The sequence below is a fragment of the Myotis myotis genome, unplaced genomic scaffold (assembly GCF_014108235.1).
Source record: "Myotis myotis isolate mMyoMyo1 unplaced genomic scaffold, mMyoMyo1.p scaffold_m19_p_9, whole genome shotgun sequence".
NCBI lineage: Eukaryota > Metazoa > Chordata > Mammalia > Chiroptera > Vespertilionidae > Myotis > Myotis myotis.
In genome coordinates this window covers 42045688-42072941 of record NW_023416401.1, presented here as the reverse complement: position 1 = coordinate 42072941, position 27254 = coordinate 42045688, and the positions used below count along the sequence as shown (strand labels likewise).

Genomic DNA, 27254 nt, shown 5'->3' with positions numbered 1-27254 from the left:
ACGAAGGCATGTGTGACGCAGTACAGTTACATGAGCCCAGGTATCCACATGCTGGCCACTTAACCCTGATGCAATACAGCAGCCCGCGCTCTGGCGTGGGCACCTAGCCACGCCCACTACGTGTCCATTTCCCACCACCCAGAGCCCTTTTCTGCACCATCACCCTAGACGAGCGGTCGCCAACCTTTCAAACCTCACGGACCACCAGAGGTCCATGGACCACCGGTTGGCGACCGCGGCTCCAAAAGTTTCCTTAAACCAGCAGCCGCCAACCTTTCGGACCTCGCGGACCACCGGTTGGCGACCACTGCCCTAGACAACAGCCAGTAGGCTTCATCATCGAGGGACTACAGCGTGAGATGGCCAAGGTCGGGGGAAGTGGAGGTCCGTCCATCCGTCTGGTCCATGAGGCAGGCCCCCCAGCTCCGTGCCCCCGTGGTTTCTGAAGCTGAGGCCGGGCCCCAAGCTCTCAGGAACCTGCCGCTGGGGAGGGAACCGTGTGCCGGGCCCTCCGCCGCCCAGGGAAGAGCGTTCCCACAGACTCACGGGAAACCACACCTGTCATTTCACCCGCACAGAGAACCGTGGGGACAGCGCCAGGGGTGTGAGTAACACGTCCTGAGGGGAGTTCACTGCAGAGCTCCTGCCTCCGCTCAGTCCCCACACTCCGCTCCCAGGCGGGCACGGAAGGAAGGCTGACCCTTCACAAGGCGCTTCCTCGAAAGTTCGCACCCACCCCACCGAAGAGGAGCAGCTTCACACAGTCACGTCGGCTCCAACATCCAATGAGCTCTGTTTGCAAATGAGTCCAGATCCTGGCAGCCACTGTCCTCAGTCACTGGGAAGGAAACCGGCCAACTCACAGGAACAGCCGCGAACGGCCCGTCCTTCCCCACAAAATGCACGCTGTTCTGAAGACACGGCCAGAGGCCGGCCTGCACATGGAGCCACTCAATCTCACTGGAGGGCGGGAAGACTCAGCAAAGAGCAACGGTCACTTAGGAATGAAGCCTCCACGCAGCAGCTTTCTATAAAGTGGTAAAAGCTCCAGAGCCGGGACGGGGCGCTCCTGGAGGAGCCCGTCCACAGGAAGCACGGTCGCTCTTGCGTCACACTCCAGCACTGTCACACTCAGGCCACGCGCTCTCCCTTACAGAAGCTGCTGACGCTCCCCAGATCCGTCTCCATGTCACGACATGTCCTCGGGCACAGCCGACGGGGGAACGTTGAACGTGCTTTATCCAACGTCAAAAGCCATGAATTTTCCCATTAATAACCCCAATAGAAGGTCCACAAGTTATCCACACTTGCTGCTTTGGGCTTTTTGGCTTATACTCAGAGAGCTGATCCAGTTTCAAACCCTAAAACTTGATCCAAGCCCAAAGGCCAGATCAGGACATTGTAGGTTCAAGAAACAGACACCAGCAGTTCTCACAATACTCACCACTCAGACTTCACCTGCAGCATCTGAGTAGTAAATGGAAGGTCATCTTTCTTGAGTACAACCACACACCTGAACCGCCACAATCACTGAGACCAAGGTTTAAAGTCTCAGCTGAAGTATAACTCTGAGTCTTGAGTTTGGCAAAAAAAAAAAAAAAAATATATATATATATATATATATATATATATATATATATATACTGCCTACCTCCTGGGTTGGTTCTAGATCAGTGATGGAGAACCTTTTGAGCTCGGCGTGTCAGCATTTTGAAAAGCCCTAACTTAACTCTGGTGCCGTGTCACGTATAGAAATTTTTTGATATTTGCAACCATAGTAAAACAAAGATTTATATTTTTGATATTTATTTTATATATTTAAATGCCATTTAACAAAGAAAAATCAACCAAAAAAATGAGTTCACGTGTCACCTCTGACACGCGTGTCATAGGTTCGCCATCACTGTTCTAGATAAAAGAACACATACTCCCTCATTTTTCCACTCTCTGCCTCCAAATTAAAGGGGGAGAAGAGCTTTCATTCCAAATTACAGCTGTTGTTAATAATCAAACCAAGAGGAAAGAAAGGCAGGAATATCGAGCCGTTCTCATGCTTGGCAGACGTGGCCCGAAAGACCTCCATAAATAACGGAGAATATGGGGTCAGGCCGGTCCAGGACACAGAAATAAACAGACTCTGCGATCTCCTCAGCGCGCAGCCGTTGAAGGCTGCCATGGAGCTCCAAGATTCGACTTGGCCGCGCTCTCTGGGAGCTGCTTTGAACTCGCGGGCTTCCACTCATAACAACTACTGACGGCTCATCCGGTCCCTGGTCCCCAACTTCAAAGGGCAGGCTCTCAGCCCAGCCAGGCGGAGACCGGGACCCAACCCAGCCTCAACTGTTCACTCTCTGTGCCTCCCGGCACTCTCGGCATTTAATTAACCCAGGAAAACGCAGAAACCGAAGCCCGAAGGAGGACTCCGGGAACCTGGAGAAACTTTCAAAATCTGAAAACACTTCTGCCTTGACCAGATTTGAAAACATGCATGACATTCTGTCCTGATCAGGGTATTTGCAAGCAGAGCATCAATTTCTGGAACACTTGCTTTGTTAAAATATGCAAATAGGTGCCAGATCCAAGGACCATTTTTTACTACCTTACCCTATCACATGAAGTAATCCTCCATAAAAACCTGCCTTAGAATTTACATCTGCTAAAGCTTTGCTACTTAAAGCCAAGAAGTAATAAAACTAGAAAGGATTTTTTTCCCCCCTTCCTTTTTGGATGTAATTAATTATATGAACATGGGAGCTTTCAATTAGAGAAAATACTGCATCGAAGATTTTATTATTCCTAATACCAGAAATACATAGTCCATTATGGAATTACTGCTGGGTGAGGTTCTGCATAAGTTTTGGAAATTTCTAACTTTATTTACATCATCTCAACCTCTGAAGAGAGTGATATTTAAATAATCAAAGGAGGGCTTACCTATTAAATGTGAACTCCCATAGTTTTGCCAGTTACCAAGTGGCAAAGGTTCCTCAGTCTAGTGGTCGAATACAACTGCGCCCTTTTCGAATCAAAGGATGAGCAGTTTGTTGGTGAAATAAATGTGTCGGTAAGATCACAGTATTTTTAAACTGCTCTTTCCCAATGCTGTAGGAGTCCCCAACACACTGTATCGCTGCTGGGGACAACGTCTCTCACTAGAAGTCACCCAGATCTCTACCTGACATTCACTGGCCTAAGATATTTTTTTAAAAAGAGGATAAAAAAGACTGTTTCTTGGATTATCCTTACATGTGACAAAAGAAGGGTAGAAACCAAATCTTCTAGCAAGAACTTCATTTAATGTAATTAACCTCCCTCTCCCCTTTGGGAATCTATAAGGCAGTGAGTGCTAAGCTACAAGAAAAAGAACCATCACTGTAAAACGCAGGTCGCACATTTCCACGGGTGCTAACTAGCCTTGACTGACGGAAATTGGCCCCAAACAACAGGGGAGCAACAAGACTTGTCAGAAAGTACCTTGGCAGAGGTGGCTCGCCTCCAGACCACTTCCAGGTGAAGCTGGGACCTTCAACCGACGCACCAAGACCGCATCTCCCAGTGACCCCAGGATGCAGAACCTGTTCCAATTACAGACCAATCCATGCCAGCAAACTTGAGATCTGGTTGCATGTTTTCAGGCTGGGGGAGTGGGAGGAGCCACTTTTTTTATGACTTTTCTGTCTGCATGGTGGAATCCACGACTAATACGTCAGTAATTCTTCAACAGTTCAAGCACGGGACAAAGATTCCCAAGAGAACAGTGATTTGCCATGGATTTTTTTCGCACATATTTGCTTAGCAGTTTTTTAAACCAAAACTACATAAGGATATGCCATCCAGAGGCAAAATCAATTTAGAACCAGAAGAAATAGGGCCACTGATTTCCTCAGACTGCTAGGGGAGGGAGGGTGGGCAGAACAAGTCCTAGAAAACCTCAGCCACAGATAGAGGATGTACCACTGAGATCACAAAACCTGTCTCTATGTCTGGGCAGCCCATATGTCAAGTACGATTCCTGGGACTTTTTTTAATTTGGATTAAGGAGCGAGGTCTATGCATGTGACATAATTTCAGTGGTTAGGACTGGAGTCTTTCATTCACACCTTAACTCTTACCTGACTCGGGGGGGCATTTGCCAATGTCCCAAATATCAGGGAGAAACTGTGGCCCTCTGAAATACCAGGGACACTGGCATCCAGCACAGAACAACACCAACCTAAGGGAGGCCAACAGCCTCCACTCAGAAACGCCACCCACAGAACTCCAAACAAGACAGAACTTTCCAAAGCGATCTCCTAGCACCTTGCATAGTTATTATACTAGAGGCCTGGTGCATCCATGAACCGGTGGGGTCCTTCGGCCTGGCCTGTGGGGATCGGGCCAAAACCAGCTCTCCAAAATCCCCCAAGGGGTCCCAGATTGCAAGAGGGCGCAGGCCAGGCCGAGGGACCCCACCAGTGCACAATCAGGGCCGGGGAGGGACCTTGGAAGGGCTCCAGGGTGTATTCGGCCCATCTCGCCCAGTCCCAATCGGCCAGACCCCAGCAGCAAGCTAACCACCGGTCAGAGCGTCTGCCCCCTGGTGGTCAGTGCGCATCATAGCGACTGGTCGAATGGTCGAACAGACACTTAGCATTAAACTTTTATTATATAGGATTATTGATTATATTCCCTATGCTGAACTTTACATCTCCATGACTATTCTGAAGCTAATCCTATATAATAAAAGGGTAATGTGCAAATTGACCTTAACGTCAGAACAACTGGTTGCTATGACATGCACTGACCACCAGGGGGCAGATGCTCAATGCAGGAGCTGCCCCCTGGTGGTCAGTGAGCTTCCACAGGGGGAGTGCTGCTCAGCCAGAAGCCAGCTCATGGCTGGCCAGCAAAGCGATGGTGGCGGGAGCCTCTCCCACCTCTGCAGCAGCCCTAAGAATGTCCAACTAAGCTGTTAGTCCAGCCGTGGGCAAACTACGGCCCGCAGGCCGGATCCGGCCCGTTTGAAATGAATAAAACTAAAAAAAAAAAGACCGTACCCTTTTATATAATGATGTTTACTTTGAATTTATATGAGTTCACACAAACACTCCATCCATGCTTTTGTTCCGGCCCTCTAGTCCAGTTTAAGAACCCATTGTGGCCCTCGATTCAAAAAGTTTGCCCATCCCTGTGTTAGTCACACATCCCCCAAGGGCTCCTGGGCTGCCAGAGGGATGTCTGACTGCCAGTTTAGGCCTGATCCCCCAGGGAGCAGGCCTAAGCCGGCAGGTGGACATCCCCTGAGGGGTCCCGAACTGCAAGAGGGCACAGGCCAGGCTGAGGGACCCCCTGGAATGCACGAATTTTCCTGCACCGGGCCTCTAGTATAAAATAATACTGAATGTCAACTGTAGTTGGAAAGTAAAATATTAAAAAATAAAATCTGTATCAGCTGAAATGATGGCATGTAGTTAGTTCAAGCATCAAAGTTAACACAATAATTGTGTTCATTTACCAAGTTTAAGTTACTCATTAACAATTCCTAAAACATTTTGCACAAGACAGGCCTTTCCTCTCCAGTGACTGTTATCTGTGTCCGGGAGGCCATCCCTATAGCATCATCCTCCAGGACCCGCTTCAGAGACCGAAAGGAAACGTCAAGGTCAAGGTCCTCGGTGCTGTACAGAGCACTCAGATATCTCACACCACCCTGATACACTGTGTACAACTGTTAGAAAACGCTGAGTTATTTTTTAATCGAGCAACCAAACTGAAGGTAGTTTTTTATTCTTCTGAATCTCTTTTTCCACAGCACTGACCCTCAACAGAGTCTATATATGGACTTCAAGTTTTAGCAAATAAAACTAGAAAAAAAGACACTCCACCAAAAGTTCCCCCTTTTCTTCCTCAGCTAATTGTTCTTGTAACGCTCACAGTGTGAGAGGACCAGAGTCTCCCGTAGGCAGTAAACACACCAAGGACTGCTCAACAGGCTATAATCATCCAACCATAGACAGGCAACAAGACCAGACACTTCCACGTGCCTGAAGTGATATAAGCTTCCCACAGAGGCCTAACCACCGAAACACTTCCCTGAGAAAATATAGGATAGCCAGGTGATCTGAATTTCAGAAGCATCACAAATAATTTTGGGGGCATAAGTATGTCTCAAATATTACGAGACATACTTGTATTATTTATACACAAAGATATACACACCCCTATGTTCATTGCAGCATTATTCACGGTGGCCAAGAGTAGTTGGGAGCAGCCAAAGTGCCCAATCATAGAAGGCTAGAGAAAGAAGATGTGGTTCATATACACAATGGAGTACTACACGGCCATAAGAAAGGATGAAATGGCGTCATTTACAACAACATGGATGGACCTTGAGAACATTATGCGAAGTGAAATAAGTCAAACAGAAAAAGCTAAGAGCTATATGATTTCACTCATATGTGGAATATAAAACTGAAACTTATGAACACAAACAGCAGTATAGTGGTTGCCAGAGGGAGGGAGGGTGGGGGAAGAAAGGGGTCCTAATATGAGGTGACAAGAGATTTGACTTTGGGTGGTGGGCACGTGGTCCTTATATACAGATGTTGCAAATTAGTAATCCACACATGAAACCTGTATGTTCATGCTGAGTGATGTCACCCCAATAAAATTAAAAAATAAAATGTAAAAAATAAATTAATTAATTAAATAAAAATAAAAAAAGAAACAGGACTCATTGTTTACTCATTTGACAGGAATCCTGTACTGTTATTTACCAAATCGGGCAACCCTATAACTTGTTCTCAACTAAAATAAACACATTATTTGGATGAATTATGTCAAACAAAGGAACTGAGAAGTGACAGGGCACAGGGCTGTGAGGATGACAATGGCAACTTCAGGTGACCCTTCCTGGTGCTCCTGGGTCCAGGGGCCTCGGTCTGAGATTCTGTCTCTGGCCTTGGGACAGACGGCAGGAAGGAAAAGACCAGGCCCTCATCTCCACTGTAGCCGTGCACAGGTAGCTCACAGGTGTGTGGCACAGCTCTGAAAATGACAAACATCTACAGCAATACACCCTCCTCCCCAAAGAGCAGATCTTTAAGTTCTAAGAGAAAGATCTTTAACTTAAGAAAAAAAATCATGGAATTCTGACCCAGAATGGGAAAGCAGTCCAGCCTGGGCGATCTTCTCTCTTCCTAACTTTTAAGCACATGCCCTTTCGTCACTGGGGCTCCTAAACAATCTCAGGAATCTGATTCTCGGTGGCGTGTGGGCGATCACCGTGGAAACTGCAGACTCTTCCTCCTGGTGCAGCACAACCTGTGCAGAAGCTTCCGGTTCAGCCTCCAAACTTCCCAAGTCAGAACTCTGTGACGGAGTCCCTCACCCCGGCATTCAAGAACTTTGCAAGTCATCTTCAGATGACATCTATTTAACTGCATTTTTGGGGATACTGCTGACCCTGCTCTGTCAGTCGAGAAGGTTTTAGGGGTTTGTGCCTTGTTTCCAATCTCCATAGCTCTGCTCTGTCCTACCAAACATCATCATTTCTCAAAAAACAAGAAAACAGTGCCCAGGAACATTTCTTAGAAATTTTCAATCTACCCCCCCTCCCCCCCGGCTAGTCTAATACCAAAATAGTCTGTATAAATCCTATCTCATGAATCATGCATCAATCATTGCTTAACCAACAACAACAATAATAATAATAATAATAATAATAATACAGGCGAGTTTTAAATCAAGGGAACCACAGTAACTAGACATCATGTTGGAAACCTGACCATCATTTAGGAATCAAACATGATGTTCTCCAACAGTCAGTCCAGTGAATGAATTGCTCCAATAATGCTAACATTGGACTCGGTCACTGGACTGGGTAACGATTATGGAGGCACCATTCTCTAGCAGGTTTCAGATATGAGAGGCAGGCACGCAGGGAATTTTCTAGAGGATGGTCAAGGCATCGGAGGGTCCCGCTGAATTATTGTTTCAAATTATACATTTCAATAGCCAACTGCATTTTTAGATGAACACAGTACTTCTAGTACATTTGGAATGCAGTTTGTTCACTGTGCTGAAAGTCATTATTCTGCAGTCAGGAGAAAGAACATGAGTAATACTCTGATCTGCACATTTTTACGGGAACATATTTGGCAGCTAGCAGTCAGCCCAAATGTCTTACTAATCTGTGAGAATTCTTCCCTCAAATCAAAGGCTGCCTGTGTGAATACACCAGGATACTGGACACCACTGTGCTGACCATGCACACGGAATCTGGCAGCAGTGGGAAGTATGGCCTTCTAATTTTTAACCCAGAGAAGAATACACCTCTTGCCTTTTCACTGCTAGTGAAATCTGAACCTAAAACCACAATCACTTTTAACATGCAGAGCTTATGCAAATTGTATGCAAATACTGGCTCCAGCGATAGCCTACAGAGGTTTCATGAAAAACTAGCCTCAGATTCTGTCCAGTACACAGGACATTAAGAACCAAAAAAGAAAATAACCCTAGACTTCCAAGTGAAAAATTTAAAACATGTGCCAGAGATGCATACACAACAAAAACACTCAGCTAATAAAACCTAAGTGCTTGAAGAGTCTAAACTTACTAAATAATTCAGTGCACCCCCTGGGAGCAAGCAGGCCACGGTGGAGGCAAATGAAACAGCAGCCCACTGAGCAGAGCCTCTGACCCCAGAACACCAGGCTTGTGGGTGGGCATCCCAACTCGAGAGCGGAGGGGCGGGTTTCCTTCCGAGTTCCTGGGCCTGGACCCTGCACTCCCACTCGCAGTGGGCTCGGCCCTGGTAGGGACGGGGGCCTGTTTTCCCAGCAGCCTGAGAATTCAGTTCCAGGCCACAGGTCACCTGGGCCAGGGGCTGGAAGGGTCTCTGCAGTTTCTCCCCACTGCACAGAAGGTCTCCCTCTGGAGAGGACAATCCGAGGGCCCCCTGGTGACGTGGCACAAGACAAATGCCCAAAAACTGCAACAGACATACATGTCCCAGGAACAGAGAGGGCTGCTAAAAACGTCCTCAATCTGATTGAGGTACGTTCGCCGAGGTCGACCCCTTCCAACTCTCCCATCCACACTCGTCTTGTACACTTGTTTCGTCTATCTCCTTTCTGAAAACCGACTTCTGCAAATGGGCCACGAAGTTTCAATCGCACTGTACGTGCGCGCCCGCACATGGTATTTTGTGGAAGAGCCACACTCAAGGGGCCAAAGATCCACATGTGGCTCGCCAGCCGCGGTTTGCCGACCACTGCTCTAGGGTGACAAGGCAGAGGAAAGGATCGGCCAAGACGGCGGGAGAGGTGTCCAGTATGTGTGCCATGGAGACAGGATGCTCAGGTCACACAGAGGGCAAGTGGAGCATTCCAGAGGGGATACTGGAGGACAGTGAAGGTGCCGCAGGGGAGGTGGGAGGGGTATCAGGGCCCTGGCTGTGTTCCTAGAAGGGCCCCTGTAAGGAGCCAGAACTCTCTCTTGCAGCCTGACAGTGTCTGGGCTTCAACAATACTGTCATGGCCTGAAGCAGATGCAGCCAGATGTGCCACATCCCAGGTACAGAGGAACAGACAGAATCACAGACAGGGCAGTGGTGGGAATATGGGTGAGAGTGACATGTGTCCGTCCAGAACAGCTCTGAGACAAGGCATCATCTTAGGGGCAATGCACCGGGAGGGGCCCCAGCTGCATTGACCAGACGTGAGCCCACGTCCCCTGCAGGGTCTCCTCTTCCTCCAGGGCTGACCCTCAACCCCCCTCACACCCCGTGGTTCAAAAGCGAGATCAGAGCAACTCGCTCTGCAGACACCCCCTGACCGGGCGCAATCCGCCCCTTCACGGGTAAGGTCACTCCTCTTGGGACTGGGGTGAAAGACCCAAACTCAGCTCTTTCTATTCACTATTGATGGATAAAATCTACAAAGAGGAGTCCTGACATTCCATGTCAGGAGTAACAAGTTCAAGTCCGAACTGGAGAAGGTCAAGTGCTCCTCTCCATACATAATAGCAAAGGTGACACTTAAAGGTGACACTCAGGGAAGGAGCTAAAATCACGGCCCCATCACCCATACTGCACACTGGGGAAGACGAAGTCTAGCAGGGCATGGAGACGGACACAAAGGAATTCTGTATGTGAGCAAAGGCGGGAACGTTGTCACATCAAATAAGGCTCTGTCAACACAGCACACGTGTTTTATTGGAATCCAGGAAAACCATTAATTTCACCTTTAGAGAATGGCCACTCGGAGTTTCCCACAAGCAGCCTCCTGGGACAGGATGACACCAGTACCCACCACGCAGAAGACCAGCTTTTGCAGAGCAAGCTGAGCTGCCTCCATCCCATCCTGCCCGTGGATAGCATGAGAGCAAACGGGATCTGGACCCTGGACAGAGCTGGGCCAGCCTGTGACCATATGCCTCTACCCTCCAGTGACAAACGGGTACAGGAGCCCTTTCCCAGGCCGGGAATTGGGCCCTGTGGACCTGTTCTGGTTCTAACTCTAGTGTCAGAAAGAGTGCCTACTGGATGCCCAGGATGCCAGGCACACACAGGAACACGTTAACAACAACCCCTTCAATGAGCACCATGCCCCCCACACTGTCACCATGGCAACTGGACACTCACAGGGCTGAAGGACTTACTGAAGACTCACTGCAAAAAAAAAAAAAAAAAAAAAAAAGAATTACAACCTAGGCATCCACGCTCACGTGCCTTCCACCAACCACACTGTCCTTCGGAAATAAATACACCACTCGCTTTTGGGCAAATTATAAGGTTTCCCTGTGCCTCAGTTTCCTCACTGGTAAAATGGGAGGGGCATAACAAACATCTTGGAGTTTGCATCTCCCACATTAAATATTCTATGATTCTACTATATTGTGTCAAAAAAATTACAAGAGCCCTAGCCAGTTGCTCAGTGGTTAGAGCCCAGTGAACTGGAGGGTTGCAGGTTCGATTCCAGTCAAGGGCACGTACTTCAGTTGCAGACTCAATCCCCAGGCCCAGTAAGGGCACATGTGGGAGGCAAAGAATGGATGTGTTTCTCTCATATCAATGTTTCTCTCTGTCTCTCCCTCTCCCTCCCACTCTCTAAAAATCAATGGAAAAAATATCCTTGCGTGAGGATTAACAACAACAAAAATTACAAGAGAGAGAGAAAAAAATAAATGAAGTGTTTGAATTTTGCTAACACACCCAAATGTTTGCATGGTGTTTGTTTTACAGTTCTGAGTGCGCACATCCCATATGTGCCTCCTGGTGACAGGGAGAAAAATCCCAAAGCATAATCTCTAGAGTCTGATGTCTTTCACAGAATAAATTCATTCTGGAATGGCAGGGAACATGGTGCTCTGTTCAAGCAAATACTAGATTGCAGGCCATGCATAGATGATCAGCATTGGAGAATCGGGATACAGTGAAGCACACTGTTCCCATCATAACTCAATTTTCCTCGGTAATTCAGAGCATCCAGGCTATGGCAGCGCCACATAAACAGTCGTCACCGGGCCTGTGCGCTTACGATGCTGACAGAGAGCCATTTCTGGTTGCTAAGATGCCGACTAAACCACCGGGCATTCTGCACTCCACAGTCAAGTACATCTGAGTGTTTTTCTTAAGAAACTTCTCTGCATTTGATAATGAATAAGAATTAAATATAAAGGTTTTCTACTCTTACTTCATCTATTCCCAACAAAATCAGTTCCTCAGTTTTCAGGGAAGTGTGAAACCATGAACACTGTCGTCACCAGTTACTACTTTTAGCTAGATTCATTCTAAATCCTCTTACAATGGGTGGACATACAGAAACATGTCCCCTAAGCTGTTCTGGTGACTGTCCATGCTACACAGAGATAAACAACAGTAGCTGTTCAACCTCTGTGCTGGCTGCATGACCCACCCTGGTCCTCCCCACTGGCCAGCGCACAATTGGGGACAAGTGGCCAGTCATAGAGCATGTACTCAGCTAACATTTTATAACCAAAGACTGGATCTTCTTTCAGTTAAGATGGTGCAGGAGTGTAGCCTGGAGGGAGGCAGCTGGCAGAGAAATAGGAAAATGCAGTAACCTCATTTCTCCCTTTAATTATCTTTCCTTCCCTTGACATACTGTCTATTTCTGAAACTATCTCCTTCATTGCTCCAACTGCATTTGTACTGTGGCCCTAGTTCTATTGAGCCATCTAGCTTGGCATCTTGTTCGGTCGAAAACAGTCACACGATGTCATCTAAAACTTTGGGGTTTACTATCAATTAAGTAACGGTGATTATAAAAAGATATATACAGAGGCGAACTCAATAGAGTATGAATTCGATGGGATAGGAGAGGTTAGAATAATAAGAAATGGTGCAAACCTGGGGTATTCACATAAATTTTAGCAGAAATGATAGGCAACTAAATCGTAGAGACGGGCTCTTGGGAGTTTTGCATTGATACAGGTTCAACACCTATGATGGCCCCCAGCACCAGGCAGGGCCGTTGGAAGGTGCTTCTCACCATGGCACCAACTCTAAGGGCACAGGTTCCGCGTGAGGTGGCCTTCCATCGTCCCTAAATCATCCATCCCCATGCTTTCTGGGCCTGATGGAACAGTCACTGTCCCTAGCAATGACCGCTAAGAACGTGATTCTGCTCTGTTTGAAAATGTTGATTTTTATAAACTTAAATTATATGCCTTCGCAAATGCTCCTCTTCCCTAATGAACAAAATTAATTTGTGTGAACTCCAAAAGTATACTTTCTACCTGGGCCCGGCCATTTTCTCAATGGAGTATTTCAATCTAGTTCAATAACATGTTCATTGAACTAGTTCTAGTTCATTACAATAACATGTTCTAGTTCATTCCCAACTTTGCTCTTCTTATTAGAACTTAGTGATGAGAACTGCTGGGACCAGTCTTAAGTGAACACAAAAGCAATGTGACAATGGGAGCTCTCAGAAGGTCTAGGCAGTAACACTCAACAGATGGGGAATATCTCATGGAAAAATATGTTTCTTTTAATCACTCTAATAGAGAAAATTAGCCCCAGATGCAAAGGCAATATTCCAATCCATTCCTGGATGTCAAAAAAAAAAATCTCTGGGTAAAAGCATGGCACAACGCACCATGGGGATCCCTGGAAGGCTTGCAAAGATCAGAATGCCGATGTCAACTCTGTTGCCCCCACTGGCCAGGCTCACTCCTATGAAGACCACTGTGATCTTGGCTCTCCATTTCTCCATGTTCGCTCTAACAATCTTAACCAGTCGTCCCATCAAAGTTCTATGAGAATTTAAAGTCACTGAGATGTTTTAAAATCTAAGTGATCTTTTAGTAACAGGAAAGAAGAGCATTTCCCAAAGTTATTTGCCTTTTTTTAGAAAAAAAACAAACAAACACAAACTACAGATCATAATAGAGAATCCAAAATACCCATCTCCTTTTTCAGAGTAGCTTCTTCAGAAGCCTGAGCCAAACTCTGCAAGTGAGAAGGTCTGGTGAGTATTAAGTCCACATAGCACACATCTCTCTCCTTAAGGGCATCCACAAATCAGCAATTTAATGCTATACTCAACCATCAAAGGACACCAGGATTGAAAAGTTGGTGGTTTTAGGAGGAGAGATACTGTCCTCTGGGGTTACATGCAGACCTGCACTCTTCTTCACCATTTTATGCCTCTGTCATGCCATAAATTTTTTTTTTCAAGCTCTCAATAAGCTACAATATTCTGTTCATTCTACTGTCAACATGTTAAATTCAACTACCATCTACAATCTCGTTATAGAATCAAATGTCTCAAAAAATAGATTATGTACAGAGAAAATATATATCATCTTAGTAAGAAGCAAATGATAATCTTTAAAATTTAGTGAACCAGAGAAAAAGAATCATTTCTAATAGTGAAAATAACTTGACCTTTCCAACATCTTGCTCCTAAAAGCACTACCGAATTAGCTTATGATTAATTATTTAACTGCTATCATAACAGGTGGGGATCAGGCCTAAAAGCTTTCCAAGCATTCAAAATATCTGTCTTCAAAGTAAAAAATAAATAAGATTTAAGTCTAGCCTAATATTTTACCCATGCTCCAAAAAGTAGTCATAGTATTATTACTAGAATGTGACCAAGTAAAACCTCTAGTTGTAAAAATTTTAAAAAGGGAACACCACAAATTAAAATGCCACCCAGGGGTCACAATTGGGTTCACCAGTTTTCTATTGTTTTGTGTGTTTTGTGTGTGTGTGTAACTGATAGAAGAATTAAAAAAAAAAATCTCAGGAAACAAGCAACACATTTTCAGAGAACAATGTATTCTCCTGCTCCTTCCAGGGCTAATGACTAAGCAGTGAGTGGGAAATGTGGGTCAATGCATAATGTTTTATTATCCACTTACCTGTATATACACTTATAAATGGTGTTTTCCTCCCTACAAAACATAAATAGCCCTGTGGAAGCAACCAGGTTTCCATCATCCCTGACCTTTCAGGTAAAGGCAACATCCATTAACCAGTTTTCAGGGAGAAGGAAAAAAAACCATTCCTGGCTATCTTTAGAAAGTGGCAAGTTCTGGAACTTGTAAAAATTACCCAAAACACAAATAATGAAGAAAGTATCAAAACTTTTAAGATTTATAAAAAGTAGAAAAATGATGAAAACAAAGTTAGCCAAGCATCTTTAAATGTTTACATAGCTGCTATTTGGAAAGTAAGCCTTGCCAATTAGCTGCCTCTGAACCCATAGGGTTACCTGAATCCAGGGAGATTAATTATAACTGTAAACTGATTTGAAGTTACTCTTTTACTTGGCTGCCTGGTGCAGGGAAGAAGAGGCGTGGCAGAACATGTGTGTGCATGCATGTGTGTGCACCCACGGGTGGGCCTTCTGTGCCTGCTCCTGTGTGCTCGCTCCCATATGCACACTGTGGTGAGCGAACTAGGTCTGGGATTGCACAGGGAGAAAAGAGCACGCTCTCTGAGTAGCCTGCCACTTGTGGTCTGTCAAATGACTGAGGTCCCAGAGAGACTATCAACGCAGCGGGTCAAAGGTGTTCATTTATGCAAACACATATGGGCAATGAGCAAAAAGGAGTCAGAAGGGGAGCACCAGGCACCTGCATCTGCACCATCAGCCAGAGTTCAGGGACACCCTGCTGGCCTACCTGAGCCCAGACTACCTGTGCATGAGGTGCCTGGTAAAGGGCTACCTGGGCACAAGGTTTTTAGTGCAGGACATTGAACTACCTGGCTCTGGGGCTGCTGGGCCTGGGACACCTGGGTTCAGAGCTATCTAAACCCCAAACATATTGGCATGGATACTTGGGCATCAGGTCTATCTGGGCTCCTGAACTACCTGAGCCTGAGCCCCCTGGCTACATGGCTACGAGGCCTGGACCTCCTGGGTTCAGAAATACCTTGGGAAGAACTATTGGGGCACAGGGCTATCTGGGTACAAAACACTGGGCCAGGCATATCTGGGCTCAGAGATACCTGGGATGGGGTCACCTGGGCAAGGGGCCACCTAGGTACACATCACATGGGTATGGGGTTACCTGAGCTAGGAATACTGGGCCTGAGCCACCTGGGTGCAGGACTACCTGAGCCGAGACTACCTGGGCATGGGAAAACCTGGCAGCACAGGCGCATCCACTCACCTGGTGCAGGGTCTGCGGCACCCTCCTCTCCGCTCTCATCAGCACCCTCCTCTGCCAGGCCAGAGCCTGGGGAGTCAGTGGCTGCGCAGGCTGATCCAGGGCTGCTGGGCTGTGAGACCGAATCGCCCTCGCTGAGTGAGCCGCAGCGGGTGCGGGGCACGCGGTCCCCTGTGCCCTCCTGTTCCCTGCGGGCGCGGCGGTGCACCCGAGAGTGCAGCACCATCTGGTGGTAGGTGCGGAAGATCTTGCCGCACTCGAAGCACTCAGAGGACTTGCCTTGGCCGGCTGGGGTGGTAGCCCGGCGGCTGGGGCGTGAGGCGGGCCTAGGGTCCAGGGACCCGGGTGCAAGGTCCCCTGGTGCGCCTGCCCTCTTTCGTGGGGGGCCCTGCGCACCAGGCTCCAGCTCACGCTTGCGCTTCTCCTGGCTCACCAGGATGTACTCGCGCCGCTCCTTGTCAAAGGCCACATCCCCAGCCAGTGCCTCGTCCCACGTCCCGTACTTGAGGTACTCGGCCGGCTCGACCACCTTGCCCCGGGTGGCCAGCTGCCAGGCCTGGTAGCTGTTGACCGGGTCCAGCTCGGCCACCCGCTGCCCGGTCTGTCCGTGGGCTGGTGCACCGGTCCCAACGGGGCACAAGTTCAGGCACTGGAGGAAGAGCTGCTGGGAGTCCGCAGGGCCGAGTTCGCCCTCCCCGCTCAGGGCCCGAGTTCTGCCCGCCTCCACCCTGCGGTGGACTGCGTTGTGGGCATTCAAGCTGTCCAGGTTTGTAAACAGGTTCCCGCACTTGGTGCAGACTTCATAGAGGGCCAGGCCGGCCACGATGGCCTCCTCCTGCACCACGTTGTTGATGGTGGCGATGGGGTCCAGCTCGCTCTTGGGCCTGTTCTTGCTCCCCGCCTTGGGGCCATGCGCCTTCATGTGGTTTTTCAGGAACCACGGCTCTTTGAACCTCCGGCCACAGATGTGGCAGCCGTGGTCGAAGGAGCCCCTGTGCTTCTTCATGTGCGCCTTCAGGAACCAGGTCTGGCTAAAGGCCTGGCCGCACACCTCGCACGGGAACTCCCCAGGCGGCAGCTCCGGCTTGCCGTTCACCACGCAGGCCTCCCCACTGGGCACCTGCGCGGTGATGTGGTCCTTCTCGATGTGGCTCAGCAGCGACTCCTCCCTCAGCGTCACGTAGCTGCACAGCCGGCACTTAAAGGGCTTGTGTGCCCGGTGCACGTGACGCTCCAGGTCCTTCTTGCGCTCGAACTTGCTCTTGCAGAAGGAGCACTGAGCCGCTGCGCCGCCGTCCTCCGCAGAGCACGCGGCCCCCTCCGCCTCCTTCCTGCTGCTCCTCAGCAGGATCTTGCTGTTGTCCAGCTGCGTGGCGCCATTCAGGATCCTGTTGCAGGCCGAAGTGCTTTTCGTGGGGCTGGTGCAGCCGTCCAGGCCCTCGGACACACGCGTCTCGCCGGCCTCGGGCTCGTGGCCCTGGATCAGAGTCCCCGTGCGGTGGCTGCGAATGTGGATCTTGAGGTTGCCCTTCTGGGAAGCCCTGTGGTCACAGTAGGGGCACTTGTAGGGCTTCTCACCCGTGTGCTTGCGCATGTGCTGCGACAGGGAGCTCTGGAAGGGAAAGCTTTTGCCGCAAATGCAGCAGCTGTGGCTCAGGGCCTTATCCCCGGCCACCTCGGGGCCCCTGCGCAGCTCCATCTCGGCCTCCTGGTGACGATCCATCTCAAGGACACAGGCAAGCTCAGCCAGGGTGGCAGGGCTCTCTGTCAGGCAGGCCCGCAGGACAAGGTCTTATCTCTCCATGTTCAGAGGAGCCTCCTGCTTCCCAGCTGCAGCTGCGCCTGCCACCACAATGTGCGTGTCCTACCTGGAGCACATGGTGGAGGGCAGCGAGCACCTGGAACAGAAAAGACACAGCGAAGAGCTTAGGAAGGAGGTGTGCAGGGGAACAGAGACCCGGTCACATCCACCAATGGATCCACACGGTCCTCCTTAAAAACATCAATCCAATCCAAATTAAAGAAATGAGGCACCAACAAAAATTCAAACAGATGTATAAGCAGCTACTCTCCTTTCAAAGATCAACAATCAAGCAATTAATTATTGATAATGATCGTGTTAAATAATTAAAACAAACCAATGTAAATGATTATGCACTAAAATAATTTTTATCAGAAAGGTATAAAATCTTTAAGAAAAGACTGGTGAGAGTTTGTGGGCGTGAGACACAGCGATAAAAGAAGAGAGCGTGGGAATAAGGAGCAAAGTGAAATGAGGGGGGAACGATGGCAAAGATGGGAGGCAGAGCTCCCGCTGGGCCGTGCAGCTGTGAACAGCACTTACAAAGGTGTGCAGACAGTAAGGAAACGAGTCTTCAGTTAAGAACTTGGATGATAGAGTAAAAGAGAAGCAACGCAGTGCAGAAAGGGAACCCTCAGCTGCTTCAAGGTCTGTGCCCTGAACCAACTACCCCAGGACTGGGTGGCCGATGCTGGCTACCCCACGGATACCACCCCCGGTGTGTGTGACCACAAGAGCATTTCCAGAGCAACATTCGGTCCTTGCCGCCTCTTAAAAGCCCAAACTCTTTGGCCCACCTTACAAAGTTCTTGCCATCCTGGTCCTGTCCTTTTTCCCCTGCACTCCTACCCCCGCTGTATCTGCAAAACCACCTGAAACTCTGGCCACAGGGCTGAGTCCTAGGTGCAGAAAACCCTGCTGACTCCAGGAGGTTGGGCAGCATCCCCTCTTCTCCACAGTCAGACCCCACAGTGCCCTCCCGGGGAGGCCAGGTCCACCTCTCCCTGGTGACAGCAGATGTATCATCACTGTCACCTTCATGCCCATCTGCCTTCCAGAGAATGACGGACAGGCCCTGGTCTGAGCCGCTCCTCCAGGCACCTGGGCGTGTCCAGCACCCTGTGCACAATCCAAGGCGCACAGTGGGCAAGCCTCTACACTGTGGGAAACCCAACCAAACACCTGTACACCACCAATGGGCCCAAGACAGTCCACACTGAAAAGCAACCATGTGCCATAAAAACAGGAATTTCCTTCTGAGTTGTGATAAGCAGAATACAGAGAAATAATGCGCCAATTAGAATGCACGTGGGAGATACCGCATGTTTCAGGACAGAGTTCTGACAGGTTAGCTAGGGACGGAGGGCCCACCTGGCTCCCCTGGAACAGGGCTGGTTCTCCTCCTGCATTGAAGGAGGCCCACTCAGCAGCCCCTCCCGATGCACACAGTCCACTGATGATGTTTTTTGCAAACCTTTTAGCAATCAGTTAAAACGTAATTCTCTGCCGCTGGCTCACTTCAGTGGCCAAATCAACAGACCTCTGTGGCCATTCTTTTAGTTGTCAGCAAAAACTGCCATTTAAGACACAGTCATCCTTTCTTTTCCAAAAAAGAACAAGAACACTGTCCTCGGAACTTTGCACTTAAACATGGGCCCGGGGCAGCCACCCCAGTGACAGGGTTATGGGGACATTATCAGTCCTCCTGGCACTAAGGGCTTTGCTGTCCTATTTTTCTAAGCCCCTCAGCCTCTGGGAGCCGGGGGGAGGAGAGGTCTCAAATGCTTTCTCCCCATTTACCGTGGCCCCTGTGAGGTGTGACTCGCACTCCCAAACCTTCAGGTAACACAGACACTACGAGGAGGGGTGGGGGTAGAGAGCCAATGCACGTCCATGTGTCTTAGCTGACATGTGACAAGTCACCACAGACATGCGCAAAGCACAAAGCACAGCCCCGCTGACCACATATTTTGCCCATAATGAATCAGAGTTCTGTTGTTACTGTCTGACACACTCTTCCCAAGGCTGTCACTGGGAACTTGCCAGACGAGACTGTAATTTCATTGTTTAGGCATAAAAATGGCTTGCTGATTAGGGTTTTAAAATAGATTTCCAATGGATGTTCCTGTGTGTGTGTGTGTTTCTCTAGAGATGAATAAAGAGTTGGAAGCTACTTTTTGAAAATGCCTTATGTAATTTTCAAAATAGATTTTATTTTGAAAAAGTTAATTTAATATTTATAAAAATTGAAAAAATTAAAATGTTTACTAAAGAAACTAAAAACATAACATAAGAATGTTATGTGTGTTCATAACATAAGAATGCATTCTAATGGGCATGGGGAGGGGTTTCGGGGGACAGAACATAGAAGTCATGAAAATAACATGTTTAAGAAATCAGCATGTGAGTGCACAAAGAAAGGCAGCGGCAGGTCCGCGTGCATATGTCAGGCTGCCGCCCTACCTGGAGACTTACCTTCTTGGACTGCAGAGCACAATTGAAATAAAGAGACTTTCCCAAGACTGCTAACACTTAATGTAGGTAAATTTAATCTGTGGGTAACTGTTTCAACTAAAAAAAAAAACCAAAAAACCCTTCTGGGAACAGCATCTTCGGCCTCAGCCCAGAGAGGTCACTTCCTGCAGCAGCACGCCCTGGTGACCCACTGCACGGGGACTGCTTCCCACACCTGTCCTAGGAACTCCTGTGAGAGCCAGTCCCGAAAAGCTAAGACCTGAGACACACACCACAGGGAGAAGCACTGCAACGTAGCCAGAGGGCCTATAAGGAACCCTACGCAGCCTCTATCAACGTCTGATCCCCACAGGACCCGAGGCCCAGTGCTGCCTGCAGCCTCACACTGAACAACAGGGTTCATCACAATCCCTGAGGGCCTACTGTGCGACAGGTGACGTCTGGGAATTTAACAACCAACGGTGACTAAGAAACAGGCTTAGCTTCGAGGAACCCAAAAGTCAGAAAGGACACACAGTGGGGAAAAAAGGATACTGGCGGTGCCCCAGCTGGGCAAGTGGAAGTTTCCGGAAGGGTAGAGAGGGAAGTGATGACCTGCATTGGCAAAGCCTGGCTGGTCCTCTCAGGGGAGTCCAGGGGAGTCTAGGAATAGATGGTCTCAGCTAAACTTTAGGGGTGAGAAGGACTGCCCAGTCCCAAGGACCCAACCCCAAACACTCGAGGTCTTCCCCAGCCCTAACCTCTGTCTCCCAGCATCCCATAATAATGTTCATCCTGTTCGCTGTATCTCCAATTCAGCCTTGAATCCACACCCCCTCCCATCTCAGCCAAAACTACAGTTCCAGAATGCACGTCTGGACAGCCTGAGACAGCAACCTGCACAGGTGTTCACACCCTTCGGATGAGGCCACACTCCCCACCTGGGCTTAAAGGGCTGTATCCTGCACCGAGGACACATGTCCCCTGGCCCCCCAGTTCGTGACCTCGTGTCCTGCCCACACCCCAGCAGAACACACACTCACAGTACCTCTGGGCCCTGCCACACATCAGTCACTGACCTTCTCAGGGGCCTCACTTGAGCCCCTTTAGCATGAGACTGAGTCGGGCCCCTGGAGTGGCCCTTCCCAGCACTCTGCAGGGTCTAGCCCAGCCGTGGGCAAACTACGGCCTGCGGGCCGGATCCGGCCTGTTTGAAATGAATAAAACTAAAAAAAAAAAAAAGACCGTACCCTTTTATGTAATGATGTTTACTTTGAATTTATATTAGTTCACACAAACACTCCATCCATGCTTTTGTTCCGGCCCTCTGGTCCAGTTTAAGAACCCATTGTGGCCCTCGAGTCAAAAAGTTTGCCCACCCCTGGTCTAGCCCTATCTCAACACACATCTGGACACATTACTATTCCCACTTCTTTAATCCCTCACACACTCGTATGTGAGACAATATATTTTGTGAGGGCAGGCCCACAAAATATCGAGCTTTCTCCCCACTAAATCCCATACCCTAGCACAGAACCAATCACACAGTGGGCCTCAGTGCTGGGAAAGAAGGTCTCGACCTTGAGCTTCAAGGTCAGACACACTGAGCTGGAATCCCATTCTGCCACTCACTTGGATCAACTGTGTGACCTTGAACAAGTGTCTTAACCTCTCTGCTCCCCAGCCCATTTCTTCATCTTTAAATGGAAATGATGGTCATGGTATCCATATTATAGTATTTTGTGAGGTTTAAATTAATGCAAGCAAGGTAGAGTGTTTAACACACAGTAAATGTTCCAGGTATTATAATTAGTTAATAATTGTAGATAAATGAATGAAATGTCAATTCAGTACCCAAAGATACATTGTCACTGGCAATGACAATATTTGATTTGATCAATTCAAAAGGGCAAACTAAGAGCTTAGGAAGCGAGCACAGAAACACTCTCCAGTAACACCTGGGCCCACAGCTTCACAAATGGTTTCAACACAAGGACCAAGTCTTCCACCAGCAGCTGCAGTCATCACAGCAGGCCCAGCTCCAGAACCTGCAGAAAAACTAACCTCACCGTGGACTGGATGGGACAGCAGACGATACTGAGAGCTACCATGCCTTCTGTCCGGTCTCATGCCAGGTCGCTAATGTGGGAAAATGGGCTCGTTTTTTGGAGGCCTGTGATGAAGTACTTTACAGACAGTTCATCAAAAGAGAGAAAGCAAATTGCTGCCTCTCCCGGTCAGGGGTGTACATGTCTATTACTCTTTCTATTTTACTCTGCAGATTGTTTTTAACATTTTTCACACACACACACACACACACACACACACACACACACACACAAAATGACTCACATTTGGGACCCCAGTAACACAATCGAGTAACACAATTGAGAACCCCTGTGGGCCCCTTCTCCCACCTCTCCCCCTCCACCACCTCTACAGCACCCCTAACCCCTCCCCAACTTACACCACTCCCCCCCACCCCCACCCCTTCCCCTCCTCCACCCCTCTCTCATCCCTCCCCAACTTGTCCTACCCCTCCTCCACCACTCCCCCATCCCTCCCACACCCACTTCCCCCTCTCCCTTCAGAGGCCCCCAGGAAGCTCAGAGGGCTCTAAGCAATGCAGTTAGAAAGTACCTTCTGTTCATTGGAGTGTGTGAAATTCAAAGAAAGTAAAAGCATCTGAGTAATAAGTAACTGTTTAAAAGCAAAGCAGGATTTTATTTTAAGAGATTGCTTGCTGATGTCTCAGGCTCGCCCAGAGACATCAAGGAAGCCACCCCGAGCTCCAGAGCTGCAGACAGCGCAGTGTGACTACCACCAGCCAAACTGGACCAGCCATGCTCACAGGGGCCTTCACTGGGATCCCTTTCATAGCTTCCCAAGGCAAAAACCAGCAATGCTGTTGAGGGTTTTCTTCCATATTTTAAACCACCATTTTCCAACCAGTTAAATATGATATTATCAGAAGACAAGGTAAATATCCTCTATTTTTAAACAGTAAGCATATTTTTGAATCTACACAAAATCTTGCCATCTTCTGCTCTGTAAACTAAACCAACACAAAGCCAAAGCCGACGGATTTTGTACTGATTTCCCCAAAACTATCAAAGCCAATTCTATCAAAATGTTATCCAGGGAACCAGAAGGCTGATTTTCAAATAACCTCTAACATTCAGAGTAATTTTCATTGCAAAGCCACTCTGCAAGTTTCCTGAAAGCAACCCAAGCAGAACTAGTAGACACAGCGGGGGGGGGGGGGGGGGGGGGTGCGGGCAGGAGGGGTCCGTCGGAACAGGGGATGGCACAGTTCTGCACCAAGTTCACTACTTTTCAGTTTAGGGAGCAAACCCGAAGCTCGTGTGGTTTTTCAAAGAGCTCTCCAGGTGGGCATTTTTTAGTTCCAGTTCATTAATTAACCATAGCATGATAGTAAGAAATAGTTTGGGTTTCCTCGAAGCTGTGTGGTCACTTCCCTTCTCTCCCCCTCTGGTCACCTGCTGGGGGACAATGGGCAGACTTGGCAAAGTCTGAGCCAGAGGCAGTGGGCCTGGGGACCTGTCCTCTCCAGAGCACTGGTAATAGGAGCATTTGTGAAATGCAGGGAATGGGGGAGGAAGGGACAGTGATGCCCTTATAGAGAAAACTGCTCGCAGCAGACAGGCAGACGGCTCAGGACATGGACAGGGGTGTTATGGCTGCAAAGGCAAGCCACAGAATAAAAAGAGAAGTCTCCAGCTCGGCCTGGTGCATTTCTGAAGGGGACTTTGGCCACAGGGCATGCCCAGTGCTGGGGGCCCAGTGTGCTTAGTATACTGGGCGTTTGTTCTTCTGCAGACAATGAAGCGAGCTTTACTGGTTACACTGTAGTATTATGAGCCATGAATTAAAATACATCATTAACATCCTGCACCAGCTTATCAACTGCTGAGACAAAAAGCCTATTCTCTGAACAAATGGGGAGAAATTCCAGAACAACAATGAGGAGTTCCTCTCCCCACACACCAATCTGCCCGAGATTAACAATTCCAGGCTTATAGTCCCCAGACCAGGGTCCCAGTGGCTCCATGAAGTGAGGCTTTCACTGCCCGGAGAGTAAGGACCCTGATGACAGGGCCTTGAGGCCGCCTCGCTCAGACCAATCAATAATCCATTATGAGCAAACTACATTTCCACTCTAATAAGAAGAAATGAATAAAAGGCTACCAGATTCCCCCGCATTCACCTCCCCCAGAAAAGAAAAGGACACAAACCCACTATCCCGGGGCCCAAGGACACACACTGCCCAGAACGGCCTCACCTCCCAGCTCCCAGGGAACAACGTGCTCCGCATTTCTGCCAAAAACACTGTAAGGGTGAGTCTCGCACACTTTTTGTTCAGGACAAGAGGTACTGGGAAGGAACCATGGACAGGACGGTGACAAAGTTCCATTTTCTCAAACAAAAGGTCTCCTTTAATTATTGAACACTGCCAAGTAAATCAGAGCAAACCTCACATTAGTCCCCAAGTATAACGGTGACTCCTGTCCACCATCAGGTTTGATTACCCAAACTCCCTGACCACGTACGCAAGACTGGCCTCGGTGCTGCGAGCCTCAGACCACAGCTTTGGACTCAGCGCTCACTTATCAGCAAACACGCCTGGGTGACCTCAACGTGATCCTGCAGGCGGGCTACCCTTTATGAAGCTGTTGACCACCGTCTGTCAAGAACCCAAAGAAATTCCTGGCTCAGAAGAGAAAGGCTCCATCTTCACCTCCAGATAGAAGGTACAAACAGAAGGACGTTTATGGACAAGAAGAAGGTAGACCAATATATTTCCAAAGGAAAATATAAATGAGCATTCACACAGCAGCTGTCCTAATGCCCTTTTATTAAATACAAAGACTGGCAGTCCAGTCTGACCTTAACGGAGAAAAAAAAAAGGCAGGTGAGTGCACAATATAGTTACTATTCACTTTCAGAAAGTCCAAGAACAAACCAGGGAGGATGTGGGAATACGCTTTCCCCAGATATTAACAACATCCTGAAAAATCCCGTTATGGAATTAGGGAGACTTTAATAAAGAGCTGTCCATGTGAAAATAAAGGAGGGGATTTTTATATCAAAAGGAGTGTCCTTGTACTTGCTTTTCTTTTGCTCTTCAAAATTAATGCCTCAGGTCACCTACTTTTCGCTATTTCCCATCCTATTAAGCAGCGACTTTATCACAAAAGGGAAGGATCCAGAGCTTACTTCCTCATGTTCTGCAGCAACTGTCCTGTTAGGGCACCCTGGCCGGCCAGGAGAGCTGGCACCTGGTGGGACACCTGCTCCCTGGAGGGAAGGCAGGGCTAGTGCTATGATATTGGCAACGGTCCTATTAAAAGCCCCATTTCCCAGAAGCTTACCACTGCATCTCCCCAAAACTGGGCAGCTCCAACGAAGACTGTCGTCATGGAGGCTGGCTGTTCAGCTTTTCACACGAACAGAGAACACATCCCTGGCTGCTCCCTCCATGAACCACAAAAGCAGCGAGTTTCTAGTTTTGACTCTTTTACGTCCTGCACCAAGATGATGACAGCCACCAGCCACATTCCGACTGAAAATTTGGGGGACACCAGTGAAAACGAAGGTGGGTAAATTTCTATTTTTAAAAACAAGCATGGAAGGCCAGAGGCCTCAGATAAGCTTCAGGGGGGGAAATCCCATTGAACAGTGGCTGAGAGGTTTTTTCTGGCCCTAAACCCAAAAGTGCTGAAACTATCACCAATTCAGTATCTAATATAATTTTTTTTTAATTTCTTAAATTACCAGCAGTGAAAACAATCAATCATGTATGGAGACACTCACTATATTTCCTCACTATGCAACACTTCCTGGTCTACTGGACAAATCTTTTTGAAATTCCCATTAGCTGACTGCAAAACATATTTTAACTGAAATTTCTTTCTATAAGTAAACTGTATTTTATTCCATGTAAACAAAGCAAAAGGCTGTACTGGCCCCTCACACAGGCACGCTGACCTATTTTCCAGCCTCTTACCCAAAACCAACGTTTCTCTCCCAGTATAAGAAAACAGGCTGCAATTAATACCAATCTCACATTATCTCTTTCTTCTGTGCGTTTTGTGAAAGAGCCTAGAAGTCCCCACCATCAAATGAAAGAAAGAATTGTGCCTGCGAATACGGAGAGAGATAATTATGTGCAGGAAGCCATAAACCGTTGTTAAACATTACCTCCCCAGTACACTGTTTGGCGCAGAACTCGGCCCCCAAGACCCCTTCATCAGGAGCACGCAGGGGAAACGCAAACACATCAATAACCAATCTCGCTGAAGTCTAACCAACAGCTCATACACGCTTTCTGTAAAGACACCCTGAATTGAGTCTATTTTCATTGAAAGGCAAACCGTGCAAGAAATTATTCAAGATGTTGTTTGCCACTGTACAAACACCAAACAATACTTTCAGATGATCAAAAGCATACAAGGTCACAAACCTTCCCCAGATGCCTTCCTTCATACAAAGTGTACAGCATGCATACACTTTAGCCAGTTTAAATTTTCTAGACCCACTACCGCCAGTGACCACTGCAACGTGACCCAGGTTATCACTAATGCACGCAGCACCTGTGAAAGCCGCTGGGCTGTGCGCCTCCGAAGGACAGTGATCTATCAGAGCCTGTTTACGAAGAGCAGCTCCTCACAGAACACGATGTCACGTTGCCCCAGGATTTATGTGGCCTGGCTGTCTAACAATGTATTTTCAGACACCGTCAGTGGCCCATCGCTGCCAGTCCTGACTTCTGAAGATAACAGACCGCCTATACTTTTCTCCGAAGGAACAAAACAGAATCAACAAGCAAAATTCCACTCTCATTCCCTATAGTCATGGTTTTGCGTTACTCAGCCATCCACGTTAAGATAATGCTACTACACCGGAAGTGATCCTGCAGAAACGAGAAGGGACTTTTCCTAAGCGAAAGCATCTTACCCAGCAACAGCTTCTGGTAAAAGTAAACATAAAATACAATGAGGCACGTTGTTGAATTTCAAAGCTTCCACCCCACCCCTGGTCCTCGAAGAGGACAAGTAAGGACCCTGAAGCTTCCAATCTGCCAGCCAGCCCAGGCTGGACTGTCTGGGGACAGAGTGTGCGCTTAACGAGCTCAGCACGTCCGGTGGCCACCAGAGTGAGAGCAGCAGCAGCCACGCCAGGTGCTGCAAACATTTTCCAAAGACCCGAAGACCATGGCCCGGATCGAGCAACTACCTCTGCGTCATCCGTTCAGTTCCAGCTACGTCCATACTGACGATCAGAGTCGGAATGGTGGTGGGTATGCACCTAGGGGTTCACTCTGTCACTGCTGTCCCTTTCCTTGCTCTCA

At 48.3% G+C, this 27254-nt stretch overlaps 1 protein-coding gene across 5 annotated transcripts in view; it reads right to left on the bottom strand.

Moving 5' to 3' along the window:
• ZNF516 (zinc finger protein 516) overlaps window positions 1-27254 on the bottom strand; it is an 86202-nt gene that overhangs the window by 29651 nt on the left and 29297 nt on the right. For all 5 annotated transcript variants that reach the window (XR_004969949.1, XR_004969950.1, XM_036322087.1 and 2 more), the window contains exon 2: window positions 15631-17525. Coding sequence is in view for 3 of the 5 variants with exons in the window: in XM_036322087.1 (XP_036177980.1) it covers window positions 15631-17350 (1720 nt within the window). In the remaining 2 variants the exon portion in view is untranslated. The remainder of the gene's footprint in view (window positions 1-15630; window positions 17526-27254) is intronic.